Source organism: Babylonia areolata, chromosome 8, assembly GCF_041734735.1.
Source record: "Babylonia areolata isolate BAREFJ2019XMU chromosome 8, ASM4173473v1, whole genome shotgun sequence".
NCBI lineage: Eukaryota > Metazoa > Mollusca > Gastropoda > Neogastropoda > Buccinidae > Babylonia > Babylonia areolata.
Window position 1 is genome coordinate 30,331,869 of NC_134883.1, and position 20,793 is coordinate 30,352,661.

The following is a 20,793-nucleotide window of genomic DNA, read 5'->3' on the forward strand; positions in this document are numbered from 1 at the left end:
CTTTATAATTTGTAAAGGTCCCAAGCCTTCAAGCCTTCAAGAAACTTTAGCCTCTTGTAAAAATCAGCTGTTATGAACCGCTACAGTTTTTAGCGGTCCCAAGCCTTCAAGAGGCTTTAACATCTGGTAAAGATCAGCTGTTGTGAACCGTTGTGTTTGTTAAGCGCTTGTCTCTGGTGGCTGTTAAGGCTTTTTTCTTTCCTTTTTGAGTGGTCTTCAGTATGTGTTTCGGCCTGTCTTGTGTCTACTTCAGTAGATGTTACAGTCTGTCTAATTGTCTATTATCAGTAGGTGTTTCAGTCTTTTAAGTGACCACCTTCAGCAAATCTTTCCAGTAAAAGCCTTCGGTATATATTTCAGTCATTCTAGTACCCGGCTTCAGTGTGTGAGTGTTTCAGTCTGTCTAGTGCCCACTGTCCAGAAGCGAAGCTGTTTCCAGCCACTGGCCAGCAGTGGCCGCCATGCCTTTTGAGTGACCCCCAGTGCCGGACGTGTGTGCAGCCTGTCCAGCCGGACTGTACGGTGTCCAGTGTAACCAGACCTGTGGTCACTGTCAGAGCGACAGCCAGTGTCATCACGTGAGCGGGGAATGCCTGCAGGGCTGTGCTGAGGGCTTCACCGGAACCCACTGCACCACAGGTAGGCAGGGCTGGCTACTGTGTCATCAGCATCCTCTGCTGACTGTTACATTCAGTGTCGCTCAGAAAAAGACAAAGAAAGAAACAAAGAAACAAACAAACTGTTCGAATTTTGTTTTTGTTTTGTGTGCTGATGTGTGAGGGCAGGGTCTGGGAGGGGTCAGGTTCTTTCCTCGGAGCTGCAGCTTGTACAGTTCTGTTTGTTTCCGTGTCTGGTTTTGTGTCACTTGCATAAAGGAAAGTGCATCTACACACCTCACTTACATGATGATAACATAGATATTAATGTTTGTTAAACTGGTGTACACATCGCACAGAAAAAAGATGACCTGGATATCCAGCGGTAATACCCGACCTGTGCTATCCTGGTGTGCTACATATCTTCTTCTTCGTTCGTGGGCTGCGAGTCCCACGTTCAGTCGTGTACACGAGTGGGCTTTTACGTGTATGACTGTTTCAACCCCGTGATCTGGGCAGTTATTCTCCGTTTTTGGCGGTGCCGGGTATGTTCTTGTTTCCACAACCCACCGAACGCCGGATCGTTAACGTGCGTATTTGATCTTCTGCATGCGCATGCACACGAAGGGGGTTCAGGCACTGGCAGGTCTGCACATCTGTTGACCTGGGAGATCAGAAAAATCTCCACCCTTTACCCACCAGGCGTCGTGACCGTGATTCGAACCCGGGACCCTCAGATTGAAAGTCCAACGCTTTAACCACTCGACTGCTGCGCCCGTCAGAGTGTCACATCAAGAAGCGGAATAAGTCAGATGTCCCAACGGAGCAATACATTACCAGACGGAGTGACAGGTGTATTTTGATTTAGTCTTTTTGTTTTGTTACACCACTAAGCTTACTTTCATGTTGATGATCTCATGTTTCTTTTATGTACAGCACTCACATTACTGTGATGTGTATATTTCGATATCGTCTCAACAGGTACATGAAATAATACTCCTTACTTGTCGTGCTTTGACCGCAAGAGCGATTATATCTACGTTGAGATGGCATCGAAATTTAATTCCGAACGTTGGAGACCTAATTCTAAATTGTAGCAAGCGATGGTAAGGACTTTCTACCTGCTTTATGTATGTTGAAAGAAACTTAGAAAATTGTCAAGTGATGGTTGAACAGGCTCTCATTGATTTCAGTTTCGACTTCTCAAGGAGGTGTCACTGCGTTCGGACAAATCAATATAAGCTACACCACATCTGCTTGGCAGATAACTGACAGCCGCTTAACTCAACACGCTTGTCAGGCCTTGAATGCATGGATATATATATATATATATATATATATATATATATATATATATATGTATTTGTATGTACACGTGTGTGTGTGTGTGTGTGTGTGTGTGTGTGTGTGTGTGTGTGTGTGTGTGTTAAAGTGGATTTGTAATTACAGAATATTACCAGAGGACAACACTGTGTTGCCATGGGTTCTGTTTCGGTGTCAAAGTCCGTGCTGCACACGGGACCTCGGTTTGTCTTCTCACCTGAATGACTAGACACTTAGTTTGATTCTAAAAATGAACCACAACACTGAGCGGTTAATGTCAAGGGAGTCAAGACCTATCCGCTCACCAAACTTGAAGTCAAACCATTGAGCGCTTCGTGAGGTAAATATGCATTCCCCGTCAACACTGCTTGTTCCATTGATACATAGATGATGATAATGATAAGAACTGTATGAGTGTGTTGCTTTTACAGTGAAATACGAAGAGAAATAGACCCTGTACCAAACAATGTTTGCACAGATGAGGAGAGCGACAGTGGTCCATGGTATATATACGTCGTGATCGTTTTGGCGACACTGGTGGTGGTACTGCTGGTAGTGGTGGCTGCTGTGGTCTGGAGGTATCTATCTGTGTGTGTGTGTGTGTGTGTGTGTGTGTGTGTGTGTGTTCGTTCTTTAGTTTAGCGTCTTTTCACTATCAGTGATATTAGACGATTAAAAACAATATTTAAAAAAAAACATAAATAAAGGGAGGGCGGAGGAGGGGAGAGGGAAGAGGAAAACAGAAAAGGTAGAAAACTACAAAAAATGCGCAACTAACACGCAATTACATTTAACAGTAACAATTCAATAATGATAATAATAATCAGAATCCATTAACACAATTCTGAAGTACATAAAAGGAATGTAGAAATAGGGCTATGAACTAACACCTGTGAAAGTTCGACCATAAGAAACTCGTCAGAAAAAAAAAATCATCTGCAGAATAGTTATTCTCTTTGAAATACTTGGGCAAGAAGGTACGTAACTGCTGACAGTGAAACAAACAATGATGGAAGCTGAAATGCTTACCACAGATGCATGTATCATTTACCATACTTTGTCTTTAGCGCATCAAGATTTATACGGAAGAAAGTAGAGGTTATTAATCTTGTATAGCAAGCTGATGAATTCGATTTCTTTTCTTTAATGATATTCTCGGGGAATAATGTCCCTTTATGTTTTAAAAACTTTTCCTTCCATCGGTTATGAAATCGACCCCATGCTGATTTTTCTAACAAAGTCTATGCCTCTTTTACGGAAAGATAGCGCGCGCGCGCGCGCGCGTGTGTGTGTGTGTGTGTGTGTGTGTGCCTTCGGTTTTAATTACTAAGGTACGTTTTTTTCTGTGATAATGCATCTGTGAATATATATATATATATATATATATATATATATCTTAAGTTCGTCATTTTGCATTATCCCCTTGTCTGTTTCTACATATCAATTGATGAATCATTAATGTCAATGTCATTAACCATACACATTGTTATTCAGATTTTGCGTCGTCTGGCTATCTGGTTTATTTTGTCAAAAATTGTATTTCAATCATATTGTGCATATTTTCTTTTTCTTTTTGGTTTTTGCCGATTTCATTTTCTTTTCTTTTCTTTTTTTTGCATTGTCTGTAAGTACAGCTTTAGTTCATTCGATAGTTAATACCTCCTGTCCTGTTAGCATATTGTACTGTATTCGAGTGTGTGTGTGTGTGTGTGTGTGTGTGTGTGTGTGTGTGTGTGTGTGTGTGACCGACAGTCCAATTGCAAATCTGTCCCATTTCTAATTTTTACTGAATTTACCCTGTAAATCAGACACCTGCCCAGTCGGTCAGACAGCATGAGCCGCACTCTTTTGCAAGCTGACCAGATGTCCGTAACATCTCAGTGAAAACGACGAACGTCTTCAAACCCAAAACTGTCGGAAAAGAACAGGGTGACCGCCCCTCCCCAGCACCCCCCCCCCCCCCCCCTTCCAAAAAAAAAAAAAAAAGGAAAAGGAAAAAAAAAGAAGAAAAAAAAAGAAAAGAAAAAGATATTCATGAATACTGACAACCATTCAATACTGTCTCCTCTTTTGTAGAAGGAACAGGAACGCTGAGTTGAGCGTTCAGCTGATTGCTGGTGACTGGGGATAACATTCTGTTGGACTTGAGAAAGAGGAAGGAACCAAGCGCAATCGTTAACTTCAAATGACACCAGAACCATACCCTGTTCAACACCATACTTGACAATACAATCCTTCGATAGACCCGCTCGCTTTATTTCTAGGTAGATTTTGTCATGGCAGCTCAGCCTTTTATATCCGCACTCCGAAAAAAAACAAAACAAACTAACAGCAACAACAAATTACCGATAAACCCCACTGTTGTTTTTTTTTCCAGACGCTCACTCGAATTAGCTTTGCAGCTATGCAATTATCGCTGTCCTCAGCTATGTGGTGGGTAATTTCTTTCGAATGTTGAATCCTAGCTAGAATCTACATTAAAAAAAAACAACAACAAAATCTACCGAAATAATTCAGCATCCATGCCCCAGGAGACTCCAGCTGGCGAAGCAATGTCACTTCCTGCGTCCCTCTGGCGAATAGCTTGCGACAGAACGTGCCTTGGTCCACACGGAAAAACTACCCGCATGCGTGGGGAATGTATAGGGCGTATGTAGATGTGTGTGTGTGTGTGTGTGTGTGTGGAGGAGGGGGGGGGTGAGCGTTCGGATAGCGATAGCTTTTTCTTTTCTTTCAGCCTCGTGAAGATATATATATATATAGCCAAAGGTTTTCCGTTCCCAACAACTGTGTTGTGTGATGACAGGTTCACGGAGGACCCGAGCCTCTGGCCCAGGAGAGGGGACACACGACGGCAGAAACCAGCCTGGTCACATTGGTGTGTTGGTCTTCTTCTTCTCCGGTAGACTGTTGATCAATCTTGGATTTTTACTTCTCCTGATATTATATATTGCCTTGTTCTTCATCTCTCTCTCTCTCTCTCTCTCTCTCTCTTTCACTTCCTCTTTCTTTCCTTATCTACTATCTGCTCACTTGTCTTTCTTTCTCCCCCCCACTCTCTTTCTCAACACACACACACACACACACACACACACACACACACACACACACACACACACACACACACACACACGTCTTAATGCCATTAACAAAGACAAAGAGACAAAGGGGGGGGGATACCTGCATCAAAAAACAAAACAAAACACACTACAAAGACAAATTATTTCCCTAGATTTCGGATCATAAGATGTCGGTTCTCCATCCTCAGACAGACAGACAGATAGACAGACTGACGGGCAGTCAAGCCACAAAAACATACAGAGAAAGCAGTGTTCTCAATATAATTATGATTGTATAATGATTATACACAATTGTGTAATTTTATGTTCTTACATTTTCAAAACGCATAATAAGGGAGTAATCACTAGATGCAGCACAGATATCGCACAAAATCACACCGTACTGTGTTACTCCCCCTTTTTTTTCATTCAGAATCACGCCCCCAAGAATGCTCAAGCCAAAGACAAGAAGAGGGTCTCCACAGTGAGATCGAGGACGCCTCTCTCCAACAGACTGACCAACGGAAGGCGGAAGAAGATGATGACGGTCAGTACATTGACGTTGACCAGGTCTCAGACCCGCCAGTCCACGCCTCCGGAACCAGGGCAGCCCTGCTCACCACTCCAGCGGCTGCCCCATTGAAACGGCCCCCGGCAGGAGGCCAGGCTGCTGCGGATGGCCCCAAAAAAGAAACTCCCGGAGGCAGAGCCTACCCAGCAAAGAACCCACCGAAAGCAGGAGGGGGAGGAAGTCCTCCGGGTCGTCAGCCCGCGGTGCAGCAACCAGTCCAGGCCGCTGGAGACATTTCTCTCGCCACGTTTTCCAAACCCGCTCACCAGCTGGATGCTGACAGCTCCGAGGAACCTTCAGGACAGCGCCAAGCCACCTATGATAAAGCCGCAGTCTACGAAAATACGAGAGAGGTCCCTAAAATCTATGAGAAGCTGCAGACGTGCTCTGAGGGGATGTATGAAAGCTATGGGGAGGCGGAGGTGTAGAGTGCAAAGCAAATGAAGAACGTTGCGAGCATTTTGGAACACTTCGAGATCAGATTGATGGATTTCTTTTCCGAAACAGAAATACATGATCGGAAGGATCACCAATTCACTGAAGGATCCATTGTCCGTGTATTTGTGTGGGTATTGATTGCTCACTAACCATGAACAGACAAACAGCTTTGAACTGTTCAAGTTGGTCTTTTTTCTCATTTTCTCAACGGATAAAAGAATTTGGCTTTTCTGTTTGAATGCGTTTTGCTTCTGTTCTTTGTGGAGAATCAGTCATGATGTCTGTTATTTGTGAGTTGAAATCGTTTTCAGTTGTGGCCCTTTCTTTATCTCCATTTTCATCCCGGTCATTCCACAGACAAGAACTGGAATGAGTAATGGAAATCGAGTTTCGTAACTGCTTTTTCAAGAAGGGATTTTTATCAGATTTATTCTCCCATTCATACCTTGTTATAGATAAATAAACAAAAACAGACAGACAGATAGACAAATGAATAGACATCCAATTTTGTCTTTACTGTTTGTTCATTCCTGAAATCTTTTTTTTTTAATTTTTTACCTTAAACGTTTTCTACTGAGTTCCATTCATTTTGTTTGAAGGTGTGAAAACTGTCATGGTCCAGTTAAACGTTTGGGTGAGGTGATTCACCAATGCTGCGCTGAATTCATTACATACCAACACTCAGCTTTTTATCACAGATGAACATTAGTTTATCACGTATCACGACTGACTATCATACAAATTGTAAAGAAAGTGCCAGATAGACAGAAAACTAAAACAGAATGAATGTATTTGTTTGTACGTGTATGCCTGCTGTCTGCTCACTTGTCATTCCAAATCAGAGCGTGTCCTCCCCAAATATGAAAATCAACACAATTGTTAAGCCACACCCTTTTATTTATTATTAAGAAATATATATATATATATATATATATATATATATATATATATATATATATATATAGTTGCTACTAATGGTCTGGACTGGAATATATGTTCTTCAGAGAAGTCTTGCCAGCTTGCTTTTGCTTCACAAAATTTTATACTATGGTCAATATCGTATCACAAAAAATAGTCAAAGTCATTTCAAAACTGACTCCAATAATTTTCAACATACCTTTACAGGCAAAAATCTGTGCATATATGGACAGCTTCGTGACACCATCTGCCAAACAAATCTGCACTTCACAGCAGCACACCACATTCAGAACTCAGTGAATGTTTACAAAAACGCACGCGAAACACGTGAAAACATTTTCCAAAAGGCAAATTCCAATCCCCGATATATCGCATAATTTGCGTCCCAACTTTTAGATATTTTGAAGACTTCTTGATGATACCTTAAGGTTACTGTGTGAAAATTTTCAATGAATTCGGTTTCTCTATCACTGAGAAAATACTTGTCAAAAAGCGGTTCACTTTTTGGGGGACACCCGTTATAGAATTATTATGTAAAACAAATGGATCCAGGGAAAATTGTAAACCATTTTCTTAACGCACATACGCTGTATTGTAAGGAGTGTGCCGAATACACAGGATTACAAACTGAATTTTATGCAGTGGAGACAAGCATTCCATGAAGGTTTTAGCTGTATGATTTCCCTCCATTGCTCTCTCTGTCTCTGTTTGTCTGTCTGTCTGTCTGTCTCTCTCTCTGTGTGCGCGCGCACACACGTGCGTGCGTGACTGTATACATACACATGCCGGTTAAGCAACACTAGGACCGGTACTGGCTGTCCATTCATCCAGTGGTGTTTTGTCAAAATGGATTTCTATATTTTGAGGACTTTTTTGTTGTTGTTGTTGTTGTTGTTGAATTGTCAGCATGCTTTATTATTATTATTATTATTATTATTATTATTATTGTGTTTGTTTTGTTTTGTTTTATCTGATAATGATCTTCTTCAGCAAATGAAATGAAGGGCGCCTTCAGCACTGCTTTTCAAAAAAAAAAAAAAAAGAAAAAAGAAAAAAAATTATTTTTCAAAAAAAATATTACTTCTTCTCTTTTTTTTCTTCTTTTTTTAAATCAGTAATGAATTGAAGCGGAACAGACATTGATGGCCTTGTAGCGACCGATGTCAAGGATTGTTTGCTGTTTTTATAATTATGATAATGTTGAAGACAGAGACTTGAGCTTGCTTTCAGATGTGAAGTGTTTTTCATTTGACAGAAAATAACCCCTCTTCCCAACACACACACACACACACACACACACACACACACACACACACACACTAACTAACACACGCACACACACATGAAAACAACAACAAGAAAAACAAACAAACAATAACATTTTAGCTGTATATAATGATGTTGAAGACAATTTGGCTATTGGTCTTGCTTTTGATTTGAGATTTTTTGTTTGTTTGATTTTTCTTTTCATCTGTTTTGATGATGAGTGTTGGTCCTGCTCTTCGAGATTTTTTTTTTTTTTTTTTTTTTTTTGGGGGGGGGGGGGGGGAGCCTTTATTATTATTATTATTTTTTTACAAACCCTTTTTTGAGAATTGTGTGTACTGGTTGGTCTGTTTTTAGAAAATGATGCTATCGAAAAAAATAAATAAATAAAAACTAAAAAGTTTTGGATAATATTTTGTCTTTTTGTTTTTAGACATTCTAAACATGTTTTAGAGTATTGCTTTTGGCAATTTTTGATTGTACTTTCTTTTTAGAATACTGTTTTCAGAATATCAAGAACATGTTTATTTTTTGTTGTTTGGTGTTGTTGTTGTTGTTTGTTTGTTTTTGTTTTTTCGGGGTGGTGTTGTAGGGTTGGTAGACTAGATTTTTTTTTTAAAGAGTATGTTTTGCAGCTGTTTTGATGATTTTTTTTTTTTTTTTTTTTACAGATTTTTGACTGTTTTGCATCTTTTGAGAAGGATATTTAACTTGTTTTGGCTTCTTTTGTTTTATTCTTTTTTCTTTTTTTTTTCTTTTTCTTTTTAAACCAATGTAGTATTTTAACAGAAATAAAGAATGTACATATATATAAAGAAGAATAAAAAAAAAAATGAAAGGGAGAAAATACATTGTTCATTGAATTATGACATAATGAAGGATGATAAAGTAAACAAATAAAAAACCCAGTTATCATGTTATATGTAAGCAGCCAACCATCCAGCCCCCAATGTGTCATTGAAATTTATTCTGTTATTTACCCCCGGAAACGGAGTATGGCTGCCTACATGGTGGGGTAGAAACGGTCATACTCGTAAAAGCCCACTCGTTTACATACGAGTGAACATGAAAGTTGCAGCCCACGAACGAAGAAGAAAAGGAGATACTATTGTTTTAGACAAAACATCAAAAGATGAAACTGATGTTAACCTTACAGCCGCAGTAGCGTTTGTATTTTAACGATTTTGTTATATGGTGTTTGCAATTAACTCTTTCCATACGAACGGCGAAAGAGACGACGTTAACAGCGTTTCACCCCAATTACCATCATGAAAATATTGGAAGCGGAAGGCTCTTATACTGAAGAGGTGAATGTTGACAAAGAATACCACAATTCTGACGACGGAAGCTAAAGGTTGGGTCATTCAGACACCCACTGGACATCCGAGGGGTCTGTGTAGAGGAGAAGAGAGGACTGGCCGTACTGAGTGAGTTAAAGGTAACCCGTTTTGCCTTAAAACTATGTAAGTCTTACATACAATTACTGCGTGGTGCTCTTCAACTTTCTCTCTTGGAGCACGATATTTCTCAAAGGAAAATTTGTTTGGAAAGCATTTGTCTAATTCACATGTGTGTGTGTGTGTGTGTGTGTGTGTGTACATCTTTCCGAGGTAGACTACCAAATCAAGGAATGAGTCTGTAATCATATCATCATCGAACACTCATGATAAAAATAAAAAAAAGTTTTGATTTTCGCACAAGTTTTACAACCTGGCGTTTTCGCGACCCTTCCTAGCTTATAAAGGAAAGCTAGGAGTCGGAGATATTGTATCGCCAGAATGTATACTCGATACTGTCTTAACTCTCTCCATACGAACGGCGAAAAAGACGACGTTAACAGCGTTGCAACCCAATTACCATCATCAAAATATTGCAAGCGTAAGGCTGTTATACTGAAGAGGTGAATGTTGACAAAGAATACCACAATTCTGACGACGGAAGCAAAAGGTTGGGTCATTCAGACACCCACTGGACATCCGAGGGGTCTGTATAGAGGAGAAGAGAGGACTGGCCGTACTGAGTGAGTTAAACTTCCTAACAAAAAAAAAAAAAAAAAAAAAAAAAAAAAAAAAAAAAAAAAAATCACATATGGTATTATCTACTGTCCCCATTTGTGTAAAAATTACATTTGTTCCAATTATTCCATGTAGTATGCGAAGTTGTTTCAGCTTGATGATTTTTGTTAAATGCATTTTTTTCATCATACAATTGCTTCGATTTCCTCAGACCATTTGCGGCAAGAATATGGACGTTTATCATCTGATGTCGAAATATCATTGTCTTTCCGTAATCCCTGGATACTGATTACACTTTGTTCAGTGCCTTCGGTGCATCATGTGTTTTTCTGGTTTGCTAGTATATTCAGATCTTAAGATATAACTGTTGAAATATATTTATTCATAGCTCTTATGCGACCATTTGTTAGCCAAGCATGTGCATTTATTTCATAATTTCTGCTAAAATCATTTTGGATTAGAAAACTTGAGTCTTTTTTTTTATTTTTAGAAAGTGTGTAATGCGGAATACACCCATGTTAATTACCAATTGCTGTAATTCATTGTACTTTCCATTTCCAATCTTGAATTCATCATTGTAAAATATTGGTTGAGATCTTCCATTCCTTTCCCGAAGTCAAAAAGCGTTTAAAATGTTACGCATATATTCCAAATTAACATAATCAACAGCTTCCCCCCCTTTTTTTCGAAATCAATAGAAACTAGCAAGCATTGTGAGTGTTCAATGTCTACATAATGCATTATGTCATATATTGCTCTCAGACTATATATGCTCTCAGACTATCTCCGATATATCTACCAAACATAAATCATGCTTGATATTGGTAATAATGTTTTCGTCGCGTTCGCTTCACAATATCAACAAATCTTACCTGTCAATTCTAAATGAGAGATAGGTCTTCATTCCCCCCCCCCCCACCCCACCCCCGTATTTTCGAGGCTTATCTCCCTTTGGAAGACAGTTCATGATCTTTTATTTCTGAATCATCGACTTAGGCCATCGAATCCCCAATTTAGAGAACGGATTATGGAGTTTTCAAATTTGTTTAAAAAAAAAAAAGAAATAAGAAAATTTGCGGCAATGCCATCTGCTTCACGGTTCTTACCATTCTACGTGTTTTAAAGTTCTTGATGGCAACCTGGTTTTCACCTTTTAGTTTTTGAGCAAACATTTTAACAAAGATTATAATCTCCATGATATGGGGATACCGGTTATGAGTCCTTCGTTCTGAGTGGATGAAAGTTCTCCATATGTCATTGACTGATTTAAAGGTAAGAACTACAAAATAATTTTGTTTCTCCCATAAACATGTTATGGAGTTCAGCTCCAAATCCGTTGTTTTTTTCCGGGATGCTATTTTTCATACTCTTCATTACAAACATCGTCTTCATTTACAAACTTATTTTCATTCCAGCAAACACTTGCTGCGTCCAACAGTTTAATAACCAACTCCTTCATTTCACATGTATAAAGCGTTTTCTTTGTATATAAAATTCAATTTTTCCCTGAACGGAATTGACTTCATGCTCAGTTAAACATTATATGGCTCATCTGTTAAAGTTCCATTCTGATTTCCAAGTTTAACTCACTCAGTACGGCCAGAGCTCTCTTCTCTACACAAACCCCACGGATGTCCAGTGTGTGTCTGAATGACCCAACCTTTAGCTTCCGTCGTCAGAATTGTGGTATTCTTTGTCAACATTCACGTCTTCAGTATAAGAGCCTTCCGCTTGCAATAGTTTGATGATGGTAATTGGGGTGAAACGCTGTTAACGTCGTCTCTTTCGCCGTTCGTATGGAAAGAGTTAACTCTGTGCACAGAATGCTTATTCTCCGGGCTACAAAGCTGATTGATCATCCTTCCTGCTTCCTTCAGTGACTCCGTTTAACTCTTGATCTCACTTTGTACTCTGTATTTTCCTTTCCTTCGAAGATGCTAAAAATTGATGGTCTATTCTAACGATGCAAATCGTTTCTTTCTTCTTTTTTTTTTTTGTTTTTGTTTTGTCTTTTCCCTAACAGATTAATTTCTTCCATCAGCTTATATCCCTCGCAGCTCTCGTTTTTTTTTTTCACTGTCGCTTCAGATCGTAGGTTCATGAGAAGGAAACCAGTAATGGAAAATGCACCTGAGACTAGTAAGATCGAATTCCATCGTAAAGATTCTCCAAAGTGTTTCTGTGTCAAAGTTTCGAAGATAACCCGCATGGTATAGCTTCACACACACACACACACACACACACACACACACACACACACACACACACACACACACACACACACAGACACACACACACACACACACACGCACGCACACACACACACACACACACACATAGACACACACACACACACACACACACACACACACACACACACACATATATATATATACATATATATACATATACATACATTTTTTTTCATCCACCAATTGCTACTTTTTCAGTAATCCACAGGTGTAGTTTAATCAATGAAAAAAATCTTCTTCTTGTTCGTATTTAATGAAATAATTAAGATGAGCTTTGTTTCAATAAATAAAAACCCATATTTTACACATAACTAATGAGTGATCCAGTCATGAGAACTTTCCTGTCTTACTCTGACATGACCACAGCGGTCGGCTTTGCTTTAATTAGAAATAATAAAACTGCATTTTGCTTGCATTCAACCGCATTTGTTTTTTTTTTTTATTTGTTTGGTCTGTCTCTGTTTCTCTCTCCCTCCCCTCTCTCTCTCTTTACCTTTACCCCGCTGTGTGTGTGGGTGGGTGGGTGGGGGGGGGGGGGGGGAGGGGGGGGAGGAAGAGGGGTGTGCGCGCGTGCGAGGTGTATCTTTTTCAATTCTTAAACCAAATTTTGAAAGAAGATTAGACTTTCAAGTCGCCTGTTTAGGTACGGATAAGATAAGATAAGATAAGATGAACTTTATTATCTCATTAAGAGAAATTACATTAGGTGTGGCACAACAAACGTAGACAATTACTCAACACAACAACATTAACCATGACTTCATTAAAAAGTCGTTTGAATGAGCATGTAACTTTCTGTGACGTATCATGGAAGAGGATAATGGCTTTAGCTTGCTATAAAAAGACAACAAAAACAATCACTCCTAAAGAAAAATCAAACAACATATATTGTACACTGAGGACAAAAAAAAAAAAAGATTTAAAAAAAGATATCATGCATGGACCTAAGGTCAACTCATTAACAGTATTTTTATTTGTGGCCAGTTCATGGATTCCAAAGCTTTCTGAATAACCCGAATCCGCGAAAACAAATCCCCGGTAAAGCATTATTAGATGCCATGAGGTGCTTCAGAGTCAACCCCCCCCCCTTAAAACAACAACAACAAAACGAAACAAAGCAAACAAACAAACAAACAAACAAAAGCAAAAACAAAACAAAAAACAAACAAACAAAAAAAAAAACCCCAAAAAACAACCAACAACAACAACAACAACAACAACAACACACACACACACACACACACACAAAATCCCGCTTTGCTATATTTCGTCAGGTAGTAGAATTGTTGAAAAGTATAACAGAAATTATTCATCCAAAACTGTGAGCTCATATGGTATCCAGATGTTGTATGTCTTTGCTTCGTATTACTGTGTGTTTTGCTCTCTTTTTTTTAACTTAAGAAAAACGAAAGAAAGAAAAGAAAACCTCACAGAAAAGGACTATTTTTGTGCGTTTAAAGCTACTTTAAAATTAAAAATGAAATGCTGTTCTGCTGGCATTATCACTACTGCAACAAAGTCTTGCCAGAAGTTCTGAATTGCTGTGCAATGCCAAGGCCAATGTGATCAACATTACCCTTAACAGCGTGAGAATATTACAGTTTCCACCATCTTATGACTCAACTTTCTCTATGCACCCACGCGTTACTTGCACGCCACTTAAAACACCTAAGATGTCCTTGGAGGTACGTAAACCCCTTCACGCTAATTTAATTTTTGCTTCATGTGCACACCCCACTCCAACCCCTTGAGGACATTTTTAACAAAAGTTAACTCTTTCCATACGAACGGCGAAAGAGACGACGTTAACAGAGTTTCACCCCAGTTGCCATCATCAAAATATTGCAAGCGGAAGGCTCTTATACTGAAGAGGTGAATGTTGACAAAGAATACCACAATTCTGACGACGGAAGCTAAAGGTTGGGTCATTCAGACACCCACTGGACATCCGAGGGGTCTGTGTTGAGGAGAAGAGAGGACTGGTCGTACTGAGTGAGTTAAAAAAGTCCTCGGTACAATGGCACCTTTAGCAATACTTAACTCATTCACATCTCTTAGACTGTTGCTTCACGTGTAAGCCCCCCTTTAGAACATATTATGAACAAGAGTTTAAAGGTCCCACTCGTCACAAAATGTCCTTTAGCAATGCATAAACTCATTCAGGAAATTGGATTGTTGCTTCACGTGTAATACCCACCCCCACCCCACTCCCACCCTCATCAGAACACTTTCGAACAAAAAGTAAAAAGTCCCACTCGAAATAAAGAAATATTGCGATACATAAAGTCCTTTCTGTCACTTGAATTGCTCCTTCACATGTAAACCCCCCTTTAGAACATTTTTGAACAAAAAGGTAAAAATTCCCACTCGAAACAAAGAAATTTTGCGATACGTAAATTCCTTCCCTTTTTTGTGTGTGTATTCATTCCCTTGCACCCCCACCCCCCACCCCGCACCCCTCACCCCCTCCCCACACACACTCCACCCCCTTTAGAACATTTATGATTCAGTTCAGTTCAGTTACTCAAGGAGGCGTCACTGCGTTCGGACAAAAAAAAAAAAAAAACCCAAAAAACCCACATACATACACTACACAACATCTGTTATGCAGATGCCTAACCAGGAAGCGTACAGTCCTGGAATGACCCTGTGCGGTCGACTGGACTATAAGCAACAAGAACTACAACAACTACCAACAGCGTAACTCAACGCGCCCAGAAGAACATTTATCAACTCTTTATTAAAAGACCCAGGTCCTCACGAAGGTACACGGCCTTGGCGCGATTCGTAGCGTCCTATAATGTCAAGGTCGCCGGGAGGCCACGTTGAGGACGTACTGGATGGCCTGCCGGTCCTTGAGGATGCCGATGTGGCTGACCTGCTCCAGCCGGAGGCTTTTGACGGGCCGTGAGGAACTGCCATGCTGCTGCTGCTGCTGCTGCTGCCATGGTATGAAGGCTTCCAGGCTGCGTCTGTTCACTGTGCCGTCTCCGTCATCAGCCTCCACCTGTTATATATATACATATATATGTGTGTGTGTGTGTGTGTGTGTGTGTGTGTGTGTGTGTGTGTGTGTGTGTGTGTGTGTGTGTGTAATCAATGTTTAGTGTTATATATACATACATATATATATATATATATATTTGTATTTCTTTTTATCACAGCAGATTTCTCTGTGCGAAGTTCGGGCTGTTCTCCCCAGGGAGAGCGCGTCGCTATACTACAGCGCCAACCCCCCTTTTTTTCTTTCTTTTTTTTTGTTGGTATTTTTTCCTGCGTGTAGTTTTATTTGTTTTTCCTATCGAATAAAAAACCCCATATACATATATATATATATATATATATGTGTGTGTGTGTGTGTGTGTGTGTGTGTGTGTGTGTGTGTGTGTGTGTGTGTGTGTGTGTGTGTGTGTGTGGGTGGGTGGGTGGATGTGTGTGCGCGCGTGCGTGCGCGCTTTATGAATGAACTGGATAGAATCTTGCGATGGCGTGTAAGCTGATAATCTGTTTGGCCCAACAAGCATGGTCTCTGTCTCACTTTCATTCAGTTGATGATTGTTTCTCAGTGACTGTCTAATGTTGTTGTTGATGATTGTTTCTCAGTGACTGTCTAATGCTGTTCTTGATGATTGTTTCTCAGTGACTGTCTAATGCGTCGATTTCAGTGACTGTCTAATGTTGTTAATGATTGTTTCTCAGTGACTGTCTAATGCTGTTCGTGATGATTGTTTCTCAGTGACTGTCTAATGTTGTTGATGATTGTTTCTCAGTGACTGTCTAATGTTGTTGATGATTGTTTCTCAGTGACTGTCTAATGTTGTTGTTGATGATTGTTTCTCACTGACTGTCTAATGCTGTTCTTGATGATTGTTTCTCAGTGACTGTCTAATGTTGCTGTTGATGATTGTTTCTCAGTGACTGTCTAATGTTGTTGTTGATGATTGTTTCTCAGTGACTGTCTAATGCTGTTCTTGATGATTGTTTCTCAGTGACTGTCTAATGTTGTTGCTGATGATTGTTTCTCACAGACTGTCTAATGTTTTAGTGGTTTTTTGTTGTTGTTGTTGTTGTTGTTGTTTTGTTGTTGTTGTTGTCTGTTTGCTTGTTGATGTTTTGTTTTTTGTTTGTTTTGGTTGTTTTTATTCGGGGGCGGAGGGGGGAGGGGGGCTATACGGCTGCAAACCGATATTTACTTTGTATGGTTAATGCTGGAAGTACATACTTTTTTTTTTCTAGTGAAGAAACAAACTAACAAACCCAACAACGTATCTGTTTGTTAATATCAGTGTAAGGATAAAACGTACATGAAGAACTAAAACAATGCCTTGCACTAAGACTCCCACCCTGCTTGATACCTGACAGATGCAAACTGCTCCTTGACACACACAGAAAACAACAACAACAAAAAAAACTTGTCCCAACTGTCAAAACATAAATAAACTATAAACAACAACAATAAAGCAAAAGTAACTACACCTAGGGGTATTGTACTGTATTGTACTGTATCGCATTGTATTGTATTGTATTGTATTGTATTACTCTTTTCGTCACGACAGAGTTCTCTGTGAAAATCGAGCTGCTCTCCCCAGGTACAGCGCGTCGCTACACTGAGAGCGCCAACCATTTTTGTGTTGTTGTTTTTTTCTGCCTGCAGTTTTTAATTTGTTTTCCCATCGGAGAGGATTTTTTCTACAGAATTTTGCCAGGGACAGCCCTTTTGTTGCTGTGGGCTCTTTTACGTGCGTCAAGTGCATGCTACACACACATGTCCAGACCACCACTCAAGGTTTAGTGGTTTGGTAGGGGGAGGAGAGGGAGCGGGGTGGGTGGGGGGGAGTGCGGGGGTGGGGTGGGGTGGGGGGTGGGGGGGTAATGCTGGCGATTATGGGATTTGAACCAGTGCACTCAGATTCTCTCGCTTCCGTGGCGGACGCGTTTCCACTAGGCCAACACTCCACACTCCAGAGAGAAGAGACCAAGCGCGCACATGCACAAATCAAACAAGGGAAAAGCAGCAAAAAAAAAAAAAAAGCAAAAAAAAAAAGCACAACACTCTTCAAACCCTCAACCCCACTCATCCACCCACCACCCACTCCACGAAACGTGACGCATGCATACCTCAGGGGCATGGTCGGGAAATGCCTCCCCCTTGTAGACCAGTCTCCCCGGAGTCTTCACGCCCACACCGTACAGACAGTGCATCTCCACCCCCGGAAACTTCAGGTCTGTGAGGACATGCGGGTATTACTGGACCGAATCGAATCATGTGTTGCTTGCTGCCCTGGCGACTATAAAGGCGCGCCCATTTCTGGGCTGTTGTACTGGACACACCCACCCACCCCCCAACACCCACCCCCGCAAAAAACAAAACAACCCCCCCACCCCCCCGTCCCCCGCCTAAAAAAACAACAACAAAAAACAAAACAAACACTTGTAGTCTGCATAAGCTTTATTTCGTTGTCTTGTTGTTGTTGTTGCTTAAAAAAAAGAAGATAACAACAACAACAACAAACAAACAAAAAAAAAATGACGAAGATGTTCGCTTAGCGTCATTCGAATTTTGTTAACGCAAAATAATCATGTTTTTTTTTTCAAAAAAATATGTAATATTTATTACACACGCACAACACACACACACACACACACACACACACACACACACACACACACACACACACACACACACATATATATATATATATATATATATATATCGTTGATGTTTTCTTATTACAGTCCTGTTGAATCCCAATTTTGTACAAGACTTATTCTGGCAATGATGATTGATGAAAGTGCTGTTTTTCTTGTTGTCGGTTATTGTTTGCTCGCTTCCATGTGTGTACACACGTATAGTGTGTGTGTGTGTGTGTGTGTGTGTGTGTGTGTGTGTGTGTGTGTGTGTGTGTGTGTGTGTGTGAGAGAGAGAGAGAGAGAGATAATTATGTGTGCATTTTATACTTATGCAAGACGTTTCAGATTTAAGGTGTCAAAGCATGCAGACTGACCTGTATATGCTTAGCTACATCTGATATATATATATATATATATATATATATATATATATATATATATATATAGAGAGAGAGAGAGAGAGAGAGAGAGATGGATTAAAACCCAACACCCCCAAAAAAGGAGTAAGAACCCCCACCCCACCCCCCACCCACCCACACCACCACCAAACCAAGGAAAACCAAACAACCCAAACAAACACACAAACAAACAAACAATCAACAACAAAAAACCCAAACCCAAACCCAACCCAAACCCATACCCAAACCAAACTAAAAAAAAACAAACAAACCCATACCCAGACCAAACCCCGTCAAACATAAACCAAACCCCATCGAACCCAAAGCCCAAACCCAACCCAAAACAAACCCAACCGAGAACCAAAAAAAACCAAAGCCCACTCTCAACTAAAACCAAACCCAAACACAACCACCACCACCACCACCCAAAAAACAAAACAAAAACAACAACAAAAACCCCATTAAACCTAAACCTAACCCCAAAACCAACTCCTCCTCCCCTCCTCCCCCCTACACCCCCCCCCTCCCTCCCCCCCAAAAAAAAACAAAAACCAAAAAACCCACCACCACCACCAACAAGAACAAAACCAGACGAACCAGAGACCAAGTCCCGAGTGTCCAGCCACATGCGGAAGCCGTCGTCATAGTCCAGGTCTCGGAAGAGCTGGCGGTAGTGGCTGACCGTGTAGTTCCGGCGAGGGGTGGTGACCACCACCTGGTGAGGCGGCCACAGGGAACGCGAGGGCAGGAGCCAGGCCACGCTGGGCATGCTCCGCTGGATGCTGCGGATGGCGGTGGCCTTGACATACTTCAGCCCCATGGGTTCACCTGGTGGGTGGTGGGTGGTTTAGTGGTTGGTGGTTGTTGGTGGTTTGGTGGTGATGGCGTGGGTGGGGGGTGGGTTGGTGGAATGAGTGCCATGCCATGCGATGCGGTGTCATGTAATACAAAACAATACAAAGCAATGCAATACCATGGAATACAGTGCAATGCAATGCAATACCATACCATACATTGCAATGCAATATGTTACAATACAATGGTTTGCAATGCAATGCAATGCAATGCTATAGAATACAATACAATACAGTACAACAGAGCTTCAGGCTCGTCACTCACACACACAATCTCTCAAACGACAGTCGAACCCAACGAATATGAAAAAAAACAAAACACAACCCCATATGACAAAGGCTGGTCGAAAAGGTCAAAAAGTAAACTATACACACAACAAGGATAATGATGGAGTCTCCCGTCGGACCGACGGATGAGTAGGCAGGCAGGCTTATCTGTCGGTGTGTGTCCTCATATGGGAGAAGAAGCCGATTCTGGATGCACAGCACTTCCCACGGATGTTGCAAGGGAAAACGTCTCCAGAAGTTGAGCCCTGATTCCTTCGCTCATGCTTCTCCTTAATGGCCAGCGTTCTCTTGTTTCTAAACGTCTTTATTTCACTAGAGCACATCATCCTTCAGCGAAAGCGGTCAAGAGCATCAGTTTCCCAGGAAGCGATATCTATGTCACAGGCTTTGAGGTTTGTCTTCAAGGTGTCCTTGAAGCACTTGCAGGGTCTTCCAAGTTCGTGGTGGCCTTCCTTCAGCTGGCCATACAGTACCATCATCGGGATCCTGCTGTCTGTCATGCGGACAACGTGTCCTGTCCAACGTAGCTAGCACTGGATCAGTAGGCTTTCGGTGCTGGGCAGGCCGCTCCTCTCTAGGACCTGGAGGTTGGAGACTCTGTCTTGCCACTTTATGCCGATGATCTTTCGTAGGCATCTCTGGTGAAATTGCTCAAGTTATTGAATGTGACGACGATACGTCATCCATGTTTCACAGCAGTACAACAAGGTGGTCAGCACAACAGGATAAGGATAATATAATGTATCTAATAACCATGAATAAAACGATATTCATGCTGAACAGGGACACGCCACCAGCACCCGCACGCTTGTATGGTTACGAGTGAGTGAGACTCCAACTCAGACTCATTTAGTTAACTATAAGTTGTCGTAAAAACCCACCGAGGACACTAAAACTAAATACAAACACGTAAAAGCCGAGACCACCACTCTTTAAGCTCCAAAGCCATCCTGACTGAACCTGAAAACACGAAAAGATTTGACTGATTGATAAGGATACCTACATAGCGCCTGTCCTCAAGTCAGAGACCAAGCCCCAAGTCCTGTGGTGGTTCGTCCGTCGGGATCAACGAGGACCATCTAGTCATCCTGGGGGTGGATGGTTTGGGCTCTGTGGGTGCGTAGATGACTGGTCAGGCCAATCCGCGCCCGGAAGGCTCTGACGCAGTGTGGACAGGGGATGGT

The 20,793-nt window shown here is 41.0% G+C and overlaps 2 protein-coding genes across 2 annotated transcripts in view; one reads left to right on the forward strand and one right to left on the reverse strand.

Annotated features, from left to right (window-relative positions):
* Positions 1 to 8,427, forward strand: part of LOC143285267 (uncharacterized) — a 38,370-nt gene extending 29,943 nt beyond the window's left edge. Inside the window, exons 9-12 of the mRNA XM_076592525.1 lie at positions 502 to 639; positions 2,398 to 2,498; positions 4,728 to 4,797; positions 5,412 to 8,427. Coding sequence (XP_076448640.1) covers positions 502 to 639; positions 2,398 to 2,498; positions 4,728 to 4,797; positions 5,412 to 5,977 — 875 coding nt within the window. The 3' untranslated portion in view covers positions 5,978 to 8,427. The remainder of the gene's footprint in view (positions 1 to 501; positions 640 to 2,397; positions 2,499 to 4,727; positions 4,798 to 5,411) is intronic.
* Positions 8,428 to 14,994: 6,567 nt separating this feature from the next.
* LOC143284729 (lysosomal phospholipase A and acyltransferase-like) overlaps positions 14,995 to 20,793 on the reverse strand; it is a 20,364-nt gene continuing 14,565 nt past the window's right edge. Inside the window, exons 7-9 of the mRNA XM_076591676.1 lie at positions 19,065 to 19,295; positions 17,557 to 17,663; positions 14,995 to 15,445 (exon numbers count right to left, since the gene is read on the reverse strand). Of these exons, the coding sequence (XP_076447791.1) occupies positions 15,242 to 15,445; positions 17,557 to 17,663; positions 19,065 to 19,295 (542 nt within the window). The 3' untranslated portion in view covers positions 14,995 to 15,241. The remainder of the gene's footprint in view (positions 15,446 to 17,556; positions 17,664 to 19,064; positions 19,296 to 20,793) is intronic.